Source organism: Zonotrichia leucophrys, chromosome 10 (assembly GCF_028769735.1).
Source record: "Zonotrichia leucophrys gambelii isolate GWCS_2022_RI chromosome 10, RI_Zleu_2.0, whole genome shotgun sequence".
Classification (NCBI taxonomy): Eukaryota; Metazoa; Chordata; class Aves; order Passeriformes; family Passerellidae; genus Zonotrichia; species Zonotrichia leucophrys.
The window spans coordinates 17,146,338-17,161,549 of NC_088180.1; the positions used below are offsets into that span (position 1 = coordinate 17,146,338).

Sequence of the window (15,212 nt, forward strand, 5' to 3'; positions counted from 1 at the left end):
CTTTGGGTAAGATTTGACAGTGGATTCCAAAAGCTGCAAAGTCATTTAGAAACGCATTGCAGTGACCACCTTGGTCACTCTGATCCTTTGAGAACTCCCCACATGGAAAATACTCTTAAAACCACCACCATGGCCACTCTTAAAACAAGTGGATCAGTGGATTAAAGGGGAAGAGACAGGACTGGAAGGGCAGAACACAGTGGCTGTCACCTTTGTGGGTGCAAAGCATCTGCCAGCAGTCCTTGGGCTGTTAATTGAGAGACTCTCCAAGGTGTGAGAGCTCCTGAGACTCCAGCACTGGCAGGGTGTACATCAACAGTTTCCCACTGACAACATGCTCTGTGTATTATACTGCCCATCCTTTAGCTACAGAGCTGTCCTCAGCCTGCAGAAAGCTTTCCACAATGTGAAGCCTTAATTAACCATATGCAAAGGGAAAATCCCAAGTTTCACTGCTCAAAAGTCAAGTTTCCACAGTGCAGAAAGTATCCCTTAAACCTAAATAGTTCAAGGGAGTTGTTTGATCTTTGCCATCTCTCACTTGCTTTGTGGTGCTCCCTGTCCACTCCAACCAATCAAGGTAAGGAGATTCATTAAATTTAGAAGCAGAAAAGGGAAGCTTTGCATTCTGAAGATTCTGTAAATAATAATAACATCCCATGTTTTCTGACCCAAGAGTTATCCTGCAGATGAGCAGACTGAGCCCATGGACCAGCCCATCCAGCAATTGCTGGATACTTTCAGTTCCATCAGTCTTCAATGGATTGGTAAGAAGGGAAGCAGCTTTAAAACATGGGAATGCTGGCAAGAAACATGAAAATAAGTCTTTTAGGGCTTCAAGTCCTCAGCATGGACAGTCAGAAATGTGTCTACAGGTTTCCTGAAGCTCTTCCACCCAGGCAGTCTCCTGCTCTGACACCACATTTTGGAACTAGCCACCGACCTTTAAACTGGCAGGTAACTGCATGTTTGCTGAGCCAAAGGCCTGAAATTAATTCTCTTTAAGCTGATATCTCCATCCACCCTTCCTTCCCTCCCTCCCCCTTCTTCTCATTTTTATAATTAAACATCTGAAAGTACTGCTTGTTGGGTGGTATTTCAGCTTCAGTCATAGCTGGCTCCAGCATAGGAAAACTCTTCTCTTTTGAATACATATCACTTGGATTCTTCTGTGTGAACTATTCTCTGTATTGCTTGGGTGTTTTTTAATGATATTTTTATTTGTATTTTCAATGGCTGTGAAAGAGCTCAATTGATACAGCTTGTGAGGGTATGTTTTGCTACATAAACACAATTATTTTTGTTATATACACCCACTCTGTGCAAGAAATGACATTGTAGGCTCACAAAACTGTAATGCTTCCCATATGCTGAACTAACTGGCTGTCTCAATGGATAAAATACAAATATTGATGCAACATGTGCCACTTTACAAATTAATCATGTACAGAGCAGGCTGGTTATGACAGATTCATCTACACTGCCAATTCCTTCTGTCCATAATATCCAATGCCATTGATACCTCCAGGGATGGACCACATGAAACAGGAATGTGCAGATGTGAGCAAGTGACATTCAGATCTGAGGGGAAGAGAATTCTTATTGCATTGTTTTAAACACCTCTGCCCCTGTGGAGGGCTGTGGGGGCTGTCAGGGCTGGCTGAGGTGAGTCTGGGTCCCTGATCAAGCAGTTCCTCTCTGAGTTACTCCAATTTCTGTTCCACAACAAGTTTTGTGCTAAGGGTTGGAGTCCCTGTAGGAGTTAGTTCAGCAAATATCTTCCTGTCATTTCCCAAGCCTTTAGATTTTGTCTGAATCAGAGCAGCTCTGCAGGATCAGGAGTTAGACACATCCAATTTTAAATCTGTATTATCTCATCTGCACTAGATCTGCAACGTCATCTGCCATTGACTTTGTGCTTAAATCCCTCAGCAGCTCATGGGGGTGTTAGACACAATAATTTATGATTTTTCACACTTAGATATTGAAGGCTATGTGTCAAAACCTCTGTGTTCATGAGAGAACATGCAAATAATGCAAAGTTCTTTCCCATCCCAGGAACTCCTTTGCTTCTGTTCTATTATATGCTTTCCATGGGATAATATGGAAGAAAAATTGGGGAGACAGCATGGGATTTTTGTTTTTCATACCCCACTACAAAATACACCACAAACTAGCAGGATATCAACAAAGACTTGCTTTTATCACTATGCCTTGCTCACCAAAATCCCTGATACTCTTTTAAACCTCAGATTACATTGCTACAGATCCAGACATGAAAAAAAACAAAAAGGCAATTATACAACAGGTTTCTGTAGTTCAGACAATCCTTCTGGATTTTGTGCACATGCACTAAATAATTTATCAAAGTTCAGTGCTAAGCCAAGTTGTTGTATGGAGACAAGCTACCCAGTCTGGAACATCTTGTACCACAGTTTGTAATGCAGGAATATGAATAATACATGGAAAATACTCAAGTGAGGAGACAAAGCCAGAACTCCAGGCATCAATCAAATGCAAAAAGTGGGTACTAAGTATGTAAAAAACTGTTTGCCAGAAGCAGGTCCAGTAGAAAACTTCAATTTCTCCTCTGCCACCTGTGGTACTCTCCTGACACTCTGCCTGTCCAGTTTACAGAAGCTATTTTTGTCCATTTTCCAATTTGTGCTACCTTTTCATAGAGTGTGAACATCACTTTCAGAAGGAAATAGTTCTGTAACAATTCTGTTGTGCCAGGACAGCCTAATATGTGGCTTATCCTCATTAAACACACTGTGGATTCACCAGCCAGTTGAAAGGAGGTGTGATATGACAAAACATTCATGAGAAAACTGCAGATAGAGCCAAAACATCTTCACCTCTTAAATTGTTAAATCACAGCAAAGACTGCCCTTGATCTCTAGCCCAGTTCTTGCTATACAGGAGGTCTCTCTTTTCACAGAGACCTTAAATTACATCCTGAAGCACAATCTGTAGTCCCCACTGGAAAGTTCTCATGCTGTCATGAGGCTCAGACTAATCCTCCTTTGAGAAAAGCCAGCACAAGGTCATGTGCATCATACCAGTCAGCTGAGCAGCTTGTCTTCTCCTCAGCCCTCTGCTCTGTGACATCTGACACTTTTTTTAGCTCCACTTCTGCCAGCAGTTTTGAATTAACCTCAGCAGCACAGAGCAAAACACTGTAAGGGGTTAGAAAGTGCCCTGTTCTCATGAGTGTTCTCTCATCAAACACACACCCAACGGGCCCAGGGAAGAACAAAACCCTCAGGGAATCCTCTCCCTGAAAGCCATTTGTCACTTGAAGGGAAATGGGAGGAGATGAACCCAGTGTGAGGTGCAGGTTGCAGTGCCCTACCCCACCTTCCCCATGGCTGCAGTGTCCACGACAGGGAAAGCAAATTGCTGCAAAGCCCAAATGAGCACTCACCCTCCTCCTCCTCCTCCAACACATCAGGCTGCTCTTGTTCTCCAGCCTGCTACAGATTTTCTGCCTCTGAAAAATCTCTGGGGAAAATAAATTCTCCTTGCTAGAAGACCATGTGCATTTTGAGGATGAAAGGTCAAAGACCTACATATGCTTTGAACAGGGGATCCAGTTTGCTCAGAGGATGGTAAGAAATAGTGCATTTGAAATGTTCAGCCTCAAAAACAACTCAAATAAACAAGGAAAAAATAAATTAAGACCTTATGATTCATCTTAAAAACAAGCAGTAAGGCTAGAAAAAGTCTAGGTGATTTAGGAACCCCCATGCTAAATTTAGGGCTGACTTTGCTCTTTGGTGCTTCTATGCATGATCAAAGTAATAACCAAGTTTACTCACTCCAGCTGCCTTCAGGTGTAAGGGATAAATGCAGAGATGCTGCTGCTTTTGATGGTTTTGTTTCAGGGATAGTGAGGCTGACAGCAAAGGCTTCATTGACACCTTTTAGATTGGGGTTCAGCTTTAAAGAGAAACTGCAGTAACTTCACAAAGTGCAACTGAAGGAAAATTCCCTTAGTGCCTAAATGTATTTGGGGCACTTTGAGGCTTCAGAGAATCTGTTCCTGCTTTCCTTCCCAAAACCCTCCTCTCCTTGCAACAGTTTTTTCTCCACATTCATTCATCATCCAAGAACGATCCACGAGCTGCATTTAGGAGCATCTAGTGAAGGGAGAAGATCTATTACATTTCCTGGGCTAGATGTTCACAGGCAATGGTTACTGCTAATTTGTCTCTTGCACTGACAATGTGTCATTCCTGCCTTTGAGAGCCTCTAACTAGAAGGATTACATAAGAAAATAAATAACAGTAATACCACCCTCTGATTTCAGCACTTATTCTCTTCTCCAGGCCCCCTGCAATGCTTATTGCCAGGCTTTGTCTGTGCTGGGTAAAGAAACAAGGAGAGGAGTAATTAAATGAATATGGCAATTAAATTGGTTTAATAGGCAGCTAGTTAGACAAGTATCTGTGGCCAATGGGGTACACAGGCACATATGGCAATTCTCAGCTCTGCACTGCATATATGGCAGAGGAGCATTATAAATGGGCTTTCAAAAGGGCTTTCAAATCTGCTCGGCTTGAACTGATCATTTCACATTTTTTCTCAGCCAGATGCAAATGGACTGAATGTTCTGCAGCTGTCATCACCTCTCTGCACAGTTAAAGGCAGTTGCCCCCGACTCAGAGTGCAATTTGCTTTTCGTGATGTACCTCCAGTGCTCTGTGCTCATAAAGGAATTCATTTGGAGGGAGCTGGCTACTGATCCTCCCTGGATGAAAAAAAGGTGCTTTGCCATGATGGCTGATTGACCATTTGTGGCAGTTCTGAAGGTTTGGAGCAATAAAATTGGCCAGCCCAGAGTAATGGTCAATGGCACACAGCTGGAGGTGCACAGCTGGCCTGACTATAAAAGGTTATTAATGGGTTTTTGTTTTAGCTTTTTTCAGATATTGCCAAAAACTGGGAAAAATTAAGTAACTTGGGATGCACCATGAACCTGGCTCTATGTGCAAAGCACTTTGTATTATAAAGAATCAAACTAATACTGGCTCCCCAGACTGCTGCTATTCATATTCTTCATTGGAATAAATTAGAAAGAGTGAATTAAAAATGCCTCTTCAGCATCATTTGTCAAGAAACAGTGGGAAGTGTCTCCTGCAGCAGAGCAAAATTCAATCCAAAGATTTTTCACTTCTCTCTTTGCATTGTTATTAGTAAAGCTGCTTTATGCCCCCAAAGCCTCTCTCACACCCAGGTGGGTATTGTGTTCATTTATCTCCCTGCCTGGAAGGCTCAAAGCAATAAAAATTGGCATTTCTTAACCACTCACAGAAACCAGAAATAATGCCAAATTTGGTGTGCCCTGTGCCCCCAGGGCAAACCTGTGAAGTTAGTGGGAATAAAAGGTGATGCTAAAAAGCTGTTCTGGTGGATACAGAGGGCTGGTTCATATCAGGAAGAGCAGCTCTTACCACAGGATACACATCTGGATGAGGAGAAACTTAAAGAGAAGAACTGCCAGGAAGAATCCAGCCCTGGCAAAGCTGCTGTAGCCAAGTGAACTGTCTTTCCCACCACTGTGGTGTGTGCAGCACACTTTGAACACGTGCTCCATGATCAGGAAAGAGGAAACTCATGGAGGCTCTGCCCTGTCAAACTGACAAATGACCTGAACCCATCAACAGGAGCACCCACTCCAAACAACTTCCTGTCTTTTATGATCTTTAAATACACATTTTCTTATCTTCCTTCCCTTGTGCAAACATTAAATCTCCATCTTATATGGGTCTACACAACTCTACTAAATTTTTGAGGAACCTGAAGCACCAGCTCTAAGAGCTGCCCTCCTTAGCATTTAATGTGTTACAAACTCTCTCAGCAAACCATGAAGTTTTATTACTTTCCACACCTCATTTTGGGTGTGTGTGTTATTTGGTTAGAGAGAAATAATCACTGCAATGGTTATGGGCCACCACTCTAAGGAAAAGAGCATTCAATCTGAAGACTCTGGCTCATGTAGCTGCAGGAGCCAAGGAGCCACTGGCACTGAAAGGCTTCCTCAGTATTTCTAAGAAGGAACCAGGTGGACCCAAAAGCATCATGATTCTGGCAAGATAATGCTGGCAACAGGCTAGTGACAATTGGTAAGCTGATTTGCAGCTTCAGTGCTTTTATCAGTGACTCCTCTAATAGCCAAAAAAGAGCAGTTAAGCAGGCCAGACTTCTCCTCCAATCTGCTCCCCTCACAGAAGTCCCTTCCCACCCAAGCCATGCACACAACAAAATGTGATTTTTGAGCATTGCCAGCTGTTCAGGAATAATATCATACCTTGGGCATTCAGTACAGTGCTCAGACCAATAACAGAGCCATGGAGCTCTTGGAGGGAGCCCAATAAAACAGGGCTGACCCCTCCCCTCAGGGACAGCCTCCCAGCCCCCAGCACGGTGCTGCCCCAGGCTGAACCTCACACCACAAATAGAACAAGAGAAGGTTACTCCACCTGGCACTTGCCATGTACACAGAGGTCTGTCTCATAGGGCCCACAGGGAGTTCCATCCAGGACTCTGTCTGCCACCAGCACAGGAGAATCCTTGCCCAGTGGGGAGCAGAACAGCTCACATGGCTTATCTGGGAAAAGAAATATGACAGCTGCCCTTGGGAACAGCACAAACAAGGGTCTGAGGCAATGGTGATGCATTCTCTACATGAGTACCTTTGGATACCTCATCTTCGAAGGAACATGAGGCTTTCAGTTTAGGTCTGTCATTTCCCCACTTTAAATATCACTATTTAAAGGGTTACATTGATGAGACTGGGCTTTAACAGCACAGAAAACCAATCAGTCAATACAGTTTTGTGTATCTGTAAAGGGAAGATGTTTGCTACAGGGAACATTCATCAGTGTGATAAGAATGATCAAATCACTCACCACATATGCTGAGATGCCCCAAAGTGTCATAAATTAAAATATGGCACAGGGCACCTTTCTTTCCAGTTCCAAACTAACTGGAACTTTTCCACATTTAAATTCCCAGCTCTCTGATTCCCAGTCTGAAGTTGGGAATTTCAGACTGGCAATCAAGTTAAGGCACTTCTCTCCCAGCATTTTAAAAAGATGAGTAAAGCACTGACAACTCTCTGTGTTCTATTAAGGAGGCTAAAAGAACAGCAGGGCAGCATCAAGAACAATTAATTGTAATTAGTCTTTCAGCTGTAGCCAAAGGGGGCCTATTGCAGCCTTCTCACCAGCAATGGAGCCCTGCAGATGAGAAACTGCAGCAAAAGAACAGTGAGGAATTACAGAGGGAGATGGAAAAACTCACCATCCACGATGACAGCTGTCAGGAGGCTTTTCTTCTTGTTGGTGTACCTGTCGTGGGCCTGGCACTGCTGGTCCCTGAAGCTGGGCACCCCTTTGGGGCAGGGCAGGTTCTCACACACCGTGTGCTCCACGCTGGCTCCCCGGCAGTTCTTCCCACCCGGCCCCGGGCTGCAGGGGGAACGAAAGCAGGGTCAGCACCAGACACCTGGAATGTTCCATCTTCCCCCTCCCACCCGTGCTTTGCCCCCTGCCTCAAACACTCCTGAGGATGGAGACACAGCAAACATCCCATCAGCACATGATCTCCTTGCAATTAAAATGCCACAGAAGCAGCTATAACCTGCACTGCAGGCATGGTATCCAAAACCAAACCTGTGCTGCAGATAACCTCCATCCATGAAATCCATTCCACACATTTGTTTTTCAAACATACAAGTCACTAATGCAACATCAGAATCAAGCACCTGCAAAACTTATCTGTTTTAATTTATGAATCCCCAGAGAAGAAGGAAAACTCAAACTCTCAGCAATAGCCTGTGTTTTCTTTGCAAAATAAAACAAAATACAAACAAAAAAACCACAGGTAAGCATGGAATCTGGAATTCCAGGTCCCAAGCCTTGCACTTATGAGCTCAAACCTGGGATTTCCAATAAACAGTGCAATCCAAGCCCCTCCTGGCACATGTGTGAGATATTCTGGTAGGCAGCCACACTTCACTGTATTTATGGCAAGAGAAGCCACCAACTAAGGGAACTGAAGAAATCAAAGTCCATTTATGCTGCTGTGACCCTTTTACATGGCAAGAGGGGACTGGAGAAGAGATGTTCTGTTTAAGCCAAGGATTTCTCCTCAGTCCAAAGCCTAGACAGGAACACAAGGCAGTACAACCCAAAAGTCTGCACGTGCAAACTGGCTTATGACACATTCCTTACAACCATGGGGAGGCAATGCATGTAAATGTTCAAAGAAATTACAGAGAGGAAAAACCAAATCAAACAGTGAAGCAACTGGTTTAAAAATACTGATAGTCCCACAGGCTCAAGAGTCAGCTGGCAGGAGCAGAGATTCCTGTAAAAAAAAATCCCAAGACCAAATATATACAAAATAAAAGATAAATCCCTTAGCCAGTATTTCTGGACAGTGAATAAACCAGCTGCAGAAGTGGGCTGAGGCCAGGAATTTGAAGCAAAAGAAGATCACGTGTGTATCTCCAGCCAAGAATGTATATGAGCGAGAGAATTTTAAAATCAGTGTGCAGTGTTGGAAGGAGCATTTCCTGTAATTTAATGAACGATGATGAATGGATTTAGGTTTGGTCAGCACTGTAGCTGACAGCAAAGAAACCAGCTCAGTCCCCTCTTCAGGAAAATGAGCTGGTAAAAATCAAACCTGGATATTACAGACATGCAACTGCAGCTCAGATAAGGAGAGCAATGAACAAAAATATCCTTTTCACATGATTACAGGTCAATAGCAGCAATTGTGAGCCTATCCATCATCTAGGCATGTCTTTGAAGTGACTGTGTTGCTATGCAGAATTTCAGCCCCAATTTATAAAGAAAAGCTTTGGGTACTTTGTATGTAGAAGAAAACATAAAATCTGAATAAAGTCAGAGATACTGTACTTGGAGGGCTGCTCCCAAGGCTGTGAAGTTATAATAAACACAATTGGGTGGCCAGTTAAATGGCACCACTGTAACCTCTTCAGGACCCCAAAACAATGAAGAGACTTCCAGATGGGCCTCAACTGACCTGGGGGATGAAGGACAACACCTACATTTCACCCTGAATCAGAAAAAATCCAAGCCCATGCATAGAGCATGGATTTGTTTGTAGTCACTGTGCAGGAGCTAAACAGCACCCACGGCTCTCTGCATGCATGAAAACCTTCCTGTTCTTAGGCAGCACATCCTGACCTACAGAGCATCTCAAGGGGCTTTGCCAACACAGCTCAGGGACACCCTGATCATTGTCAGCCACTGCCCTGCTCCCCAAGCCCAGAGCAAGCACTCCTGCAGAACTGATCTCTAAGGCACATTGGCTCACTTGGGTTGGTAGATCCAGATCAGCCCCTCCTCATTCACTATAAAGCTGGAGGGGAAAGACAGCATCAGTTTTTCTGCCAAACTACATGTATCTACTTCAAATGTATCCACCTTTGAATCACTGCAGTGGGAAACTTCCAAAGGTGACCTGTGGGATCTCAGCACCTCAGGACTGAGGTGCCGAGCCACCGAGACCACCCTTGGGGGGCTCGGGAGTCCTGGAATGTTCCAGAAGTGTCTGGGGGCTGGACTTTGATCCTACACAGGAGACGACACCTGTATGAGGATAGGAGGGTTTCACCGGGGTGAATGGTGAAGGGATCAGTTAATTAGAGAGTGAAACACAGGGTTTAGGATTTCTGTACAGGGGGGTTTAGAGAAGTAAGATGGAGGAATTGGGGCGTGTCCTGTCCTTCTTCTTCTTCTTCTTCTCCTCCATCTTCTGTGGTGATGGTGGCACTTTGGGATTGGTCATTACTGAAAGTGCACCAGATAATAAGAATAAAAAGGATTGGGGAAAAATGATAAATATTGTACACGTAACAATGGATATAAAGATAGGTGACTGTCCGGAGGGCGGCAGAGTGTGCTCATGGCTGGCTGCTGAGCAGAGCTCTGTCGGGCCGAGAGAAAATCTTTTAGATAAACAATTAATAAACATAAAGACCGAAAGAAGAACTGAAGCCTCTTCTCGTCCTTTGATACGCGGGCTGCCCCAAGGCCACCCCGGGCCTTTCCAGGCCCTCCAAACAGCCGAAAACCGGACAGTGACCCTTCAAGCCACTTCCACAAAACCACTTCAAGTCACTCCAGGATTCCAACCTGGTCATTGCAGCTTGTGAATGAGAAATTTCTCAGGGCTTCTGCCCAGCTCTGCTGCCCATTTCTCCCCCGTACTCCTGCAGCAAGGGTTGCCCAGGAGGGAGCAGGCTGCCAGCACGGCAGAGGGAGGCAGGATGGTGTGAGCACTTACGGGGGGTTGTCACATTTCCGCTGCCTGAAGCGCACGCCCGTTCCGCACGTCCGGCTGCACATGCTCCAGGGGCTCCACACGCTCCAGTCGCCGTCCACGTGCTCAGGGATGGGGGTTTTACTGACACACTCCCCAGCTCGGCACCACTGCAAGGCAACCACGTTAGCACAGCCTGGGAGGGAGCCCTCACCTTGCACAGGTGGCTGAGGGATTGCAACAAGTCCACGTTTAAGTTTCTAGGGATTCGAGGCTTTGGTGAGGTGGCAGTAGGGGAAGGAGGAAGGGAGGAGGTGAAATGTAAAAGTTTAAGTGTCACTCTCAGCAAGCCCCTGAAGAGGGTTCTGTCATTAAAAAAACAACCACAGAATTGAGCCCCTTACTTTATAAAAACAACCACAGAATTGAGCCCCTTACTTTATAAAGCAGATAATTATCTAAATACTAAGGCTTAAAGCCCCACGATTCACAGCAACTGAGTCCAAGAAATTATACCCCAAAGCAATGCCTGCATCAGCACTGCTCCCAGTATGTACAAAATGATTGAAGTATTTTGGACTTAACTTGGCTAAAGCCCCAAACCCCTCTGATTCTAATAGGTTGTGCTGGCTCCTGACCAAACAGCAAACTTGGCCTGTCCAGGATGTGACACAGTGAGCACAGCTAAGAAACCTTATGAAAGAGTCATCAGGACTCCTTCAGTTAGAAAAACATGGGGCATAGAAACCTTTTTTTTTAGTTTTCTTGTCATGGTTTCTAGGACCCAGTTTTTCTTGTCATTGTTTATCTTTATCCTTGATTTCAGCAGCCAGCTTCTTAATTTTACCCTTTCTTACCTTCACAACTATACCACAGATTAAAAAAAATAAATTAGAGTCCAAAACCAGTAAATAAAGGGCTGAGAGTTACCAAACCAGTCAAGTTCCAAAAATCACATATATAAACAAATACAGCCAATTATACCTCAAAAGGAACAGAACATCACTGAATTTGAGCTACTTGTAGAAACTATAAAGTAGCCTCTTTTTCTTTCCCCATCTTCTGCACCTCCCCAAATGTCAGACTAAATGCTCTGCACACTTTCTACCTCAAATACAGCCCAGAACACGACCAGCAATGGGTTTATGGTAAATACTGAACATTCTGGAAACACTTTTCCCAATGCTGGGAAACAAGAAGTGACAGTTGCTGAGCACCCTGATTACCTTGTCTGCGCCACATTCGGTGCCATCCAGAGGGGGATCCAACTTTGTCTTACAGGATGTGTCTCCTTCCACCAGGCACCAGAGCCCAGCACACATCAAATGCTGCAATCACAAAGCAAGGAGGTGCAGTTATTACTTTTGGAGATGCCAGCCATCATTATGGGATACACTTCAAAGCTCAGGCAGTCTTTCTCAAGTGAATCCAGAGGCATCCAGTTGGTTTGGGAGCAATTATTTTTTAAGGGCTGATTTGCATTAAGTGGTGAGGCCGGAAACATGAAAGAGATTGATGGATGCCACTGACAGGAACAAAACCTACCCTAAACAAAAAGTGTGTTATTTGAACAGATTTCTTTTCACAAGAATAAATCTGGTCCATTAGAAAGGAATCCTATATGGGAGGCCACGTTGGGTGCTTTGGAACCATGCCAAATGCTTAGATGTCCAAGATACTTAATTACTCCTATTTAAAAAAAAAATATACTGAAGTAACTGCAGCTGGTGGTAGCAATAATCAGCCAGCAATGCCCCTGGGGAGAAGGTGGAATGAGAAAGAGGAAAGGATGTCATGGTGTGCTGTACAGCAAAGGAGGAGCTTGGTGACAGGCAGGGCCAAAGACTGGGAATATTCTGGGGAGCATTCCCCAGTGCTGCTGCTCTGCTCAGCCAGTGTGGCTGCAGGGATCTCGGGGCTGACCATAACTGTGACCTGCCAGATCAAAGCATCTTCAGAATTTAAGAAAAAGCACCAGGAAAAGGGACCTTTGCATCGGTAACATTTTCCACAGCATCCACCATGCTTTGCATTCCATGGAAGAAGACGATTCCAATACAGTGCTACATAGCTGAGTACCAGAAGAACAACAAAGAAGAATTACATTTCTTTCCACTATTGTTCACATTTCAATGTAATGGTAAAAAGATGAGAAACCTGACTCTAGTGCCAGCTGGTCTTGTCAAGATTTATTGCACCTCATTAAACAGTTGAGTCAACACGCCTCAGCCTCATGGTTCTTCCCCAATGTAATGTAAGAGACTGGGGGTGCATGTGTGTTTTGTGTACAGGCATGTTGGTATGGCTCTATAAAACACATCATGTCTCTATAAAATTGATCTGTACAAGAGAGGGTGCAGATGAGATAAATCCCAGTCCCAGTGATGATGTAGAACATACTGAAGCAAAACAGTTATCACAGCAGTATCTGCATCCTGCTCCATTTCCACATTTCTTTCTGGAAAGAGAATTTTTCACTGTTTAAACCCAAAGAACATTCACAAAAACTGGGAGCAGACAGCACAATTCAGCATCTGTATTAACCACAATGCAGAAAGTCATTGTCAAACAAACACAACAGCAAATACTCCAGGGAAACCTAAATCAATGCATTTTCAAGAGATTTTCTCTGAACAAATAGAGCATATGGGAAAATATCAGTCTTTGGTAATTTTGACTAAATGACTGTGACTAATTAGTGGTTTACCCACAGCTCTGAAAGCACTTAAGCACCAATTAGCCATGAGGACATCACACACAGTTTTATTGACAGGTATAGAGAGGCAGAAGCATTGACAAGGCAGAGATTTCAGAGCTTACTGAGAAATTCATTGTTCTACCTCATAACTCCCAGATTCTCCACCCCCTGCCTTCTGAAGAGGACTAAAATCAAGAAGTTCATCAATCAACCATCCATAAGCATTACAGAAAGAACCCAAATCTAGGCAATAAACCACAGTGTGAAGGCACTACCAGCAAAACCTCCTTCCAAACTGTGGCTGGGGACAATGTTGGTAAGTAAAATGAAGGGAAGCTTTGGAAATGAAAGATGCAGACAGCAAGTATTTCCAATTTTCCAGTCTTCAGCCCCTCTCTTGCAAATAACCACAAAGCTTCAGAGCAGAGTGTGAGGAGAAACACTCCAGCCAGATCTCCTGAATGACCCAGACAGAAATTTTGCCCCCAGAAGGAAACCCTCTGCTTCTGCTTTCTGTCAGAGGAGCATCCTGGCTGAAGATGTGATGGAATTCACTACATCCCAGAAGAAGTTGCTCTAGACATATATGAGCACCATTGCTAAATATCTGTGCATTACACAAGACCAGTGTTTGTTCAGCTTCAGGTCCCTGGATCATAACTGCATGTAAATTGGGGTTAATTTCTGCTCTTGGATGTAAAACTGGGAAGACAGAGTGGGTGGTGGTAGAAATAAAGTCATAAAAATGAAACAGTTTTTTTTACAACTTTGGCTGGTAACCAGAATCCCTCCATAGGCCACAAGAACATGGAAGGTGATAAAGCCAGGTCACACACCCAAGTATGAGCCATGGCATGGGGAAGCAATGGGCAGAGATCACCTCAGATATGTGTGTTTGCACCTGCAAAACAGCCCAGAGTAGGGTACAGAGGGTGCAAATATTCACATACATGTGGGTGTGGTGAGTGCATATCTATGTGTGTGTCTATGCCCATATATTCATGTACACACACACATAATTGTAGGGAGATAAATAAAGGAAATACCTCTCAGCAACACCAACCTTTCTGAAATGTCCCACCTTCGAGGTATGGAAAACATTGGATTTTTATAGCATCCCTGTGTTTGATTCAGAATCCTAAATGCAAAGCATATTTCAGGAAACAGTTACAGAAAAATCTGGCAATGGTGCTGGGCCCTGTGTTCTGGTGCCACACCAAAGGCCAGGCCTGGTTAGCCCAGTGCCCTGCATTTAACAGTGCTCAGATACCCCAGCAAAGATGAAACCATCAGCTTTGGGATTCTATGTTCCCAAGATGCTTTATCATGTTAATAGCTCTGTTCAAAAGAGATCATGTATCCTCCTCAGCCACAATAGGAACCCAAACAAAACTCCCCATTAAACAGCAAAGCAGTCAGTGACTTTTTAATGGTTAAACAGCCAGCTTTGTGGGGAAATATCCAAGTGAGAAATGGCAGCACTTGAAAGGAAGTTGTTGTATGTGAGTGGCAGCTCAGAGCTTATACTGATACAGAAGAAGCCATCAAAAGAACTGTATTAGTGCTAATTCTGCATTCAGCAACCAGCTTTCAGATGGCAGGTCCCTGCCTGCAGAGCATTCCCTACAGCGTTCAAGAAGTGCCAGGGAGGATTTTCCAATGACAGATATTTCGCACTGGAAAAATATTGATTTGTTGAAACTGTCTGTGGGGAAAGGTCATCTTTGGATCAGCTCCCAGTTTGAAATATTTCCAAGACAAAAATAATTTTTTAAAAAGCGAGATGGCTGTTGAGAAGTAGTGTTTCAATAAAAAATTTGAAATTATTTTTAAAAAAAGAAAGAAATGCTTTTTTAACTGAACTGTTAAGGAATTTATATAGCAAAATAAAAATTAGAAACTGAAATAAAATGAAATTGCTATGAAGGTGCAAATTTTAGGCATTCAGAAACTCCTGGGAGCTAGGAAAGCTTGTCTGCACAGCTGTTAGGAAGCAGTCCTGGGAGAGGTCAGGCTCTGGAAACTCCCAAGATGGGAGAGATGTGCTGGGCAGGTGAGCGGCGCTTCCGATTTCAGGGATTACAATGGCATCCATTTGACAAAGGGGCCTCACTGTGCCAGGTGTTTTCTCTCCCCCAAAGATCTCACCATCTAAACAGACTCCTGGGAGCTTGGGGATAAAGGAAGTTTTATCACTCTGTTCTAGGTGGAA

The 15,212-nt window shown here is 44.0% G+C and overlaps 1 protein-coding gene across 1 annotated transcript in view; it reads right to left on the bottom strand.

Annotated features, from left to right (window-relative positions):
• The window catches only part of ADAMTS17 (ADAM metallopeptidase with thrombospondin type 1 motif 17), a 155,991-nt gene that overhangs the window by 54,830 nt on the left and 85,949 nt on the right, over positions 1 to 15,212 (bottom strand). Inside the window, exons 11-14 of the mRNA XM_064722306.1 lie at positions 11,529 to 11,630; positions 10,327 to 10,472; positions 7,309 to 7,475; positions 6,486 to 6,613 (exon numbers count right to left, since the gene is read on the bottom strand). Coding sequence (XP_064578376.1) covers positions 6,486 to 6,613; positions 7,309 to 7,475; positions 10,327 to 10,472; positions 11,529 to 11,630 — 543 coding nt within the window. The remainder of the gene's footprint in view (positions 1 to 6,485; positions 6,614 to 7,308; positions 7,476 to 10,326; positions 10,473 to 11,528; positions 11,631 to 15,212) is intronic.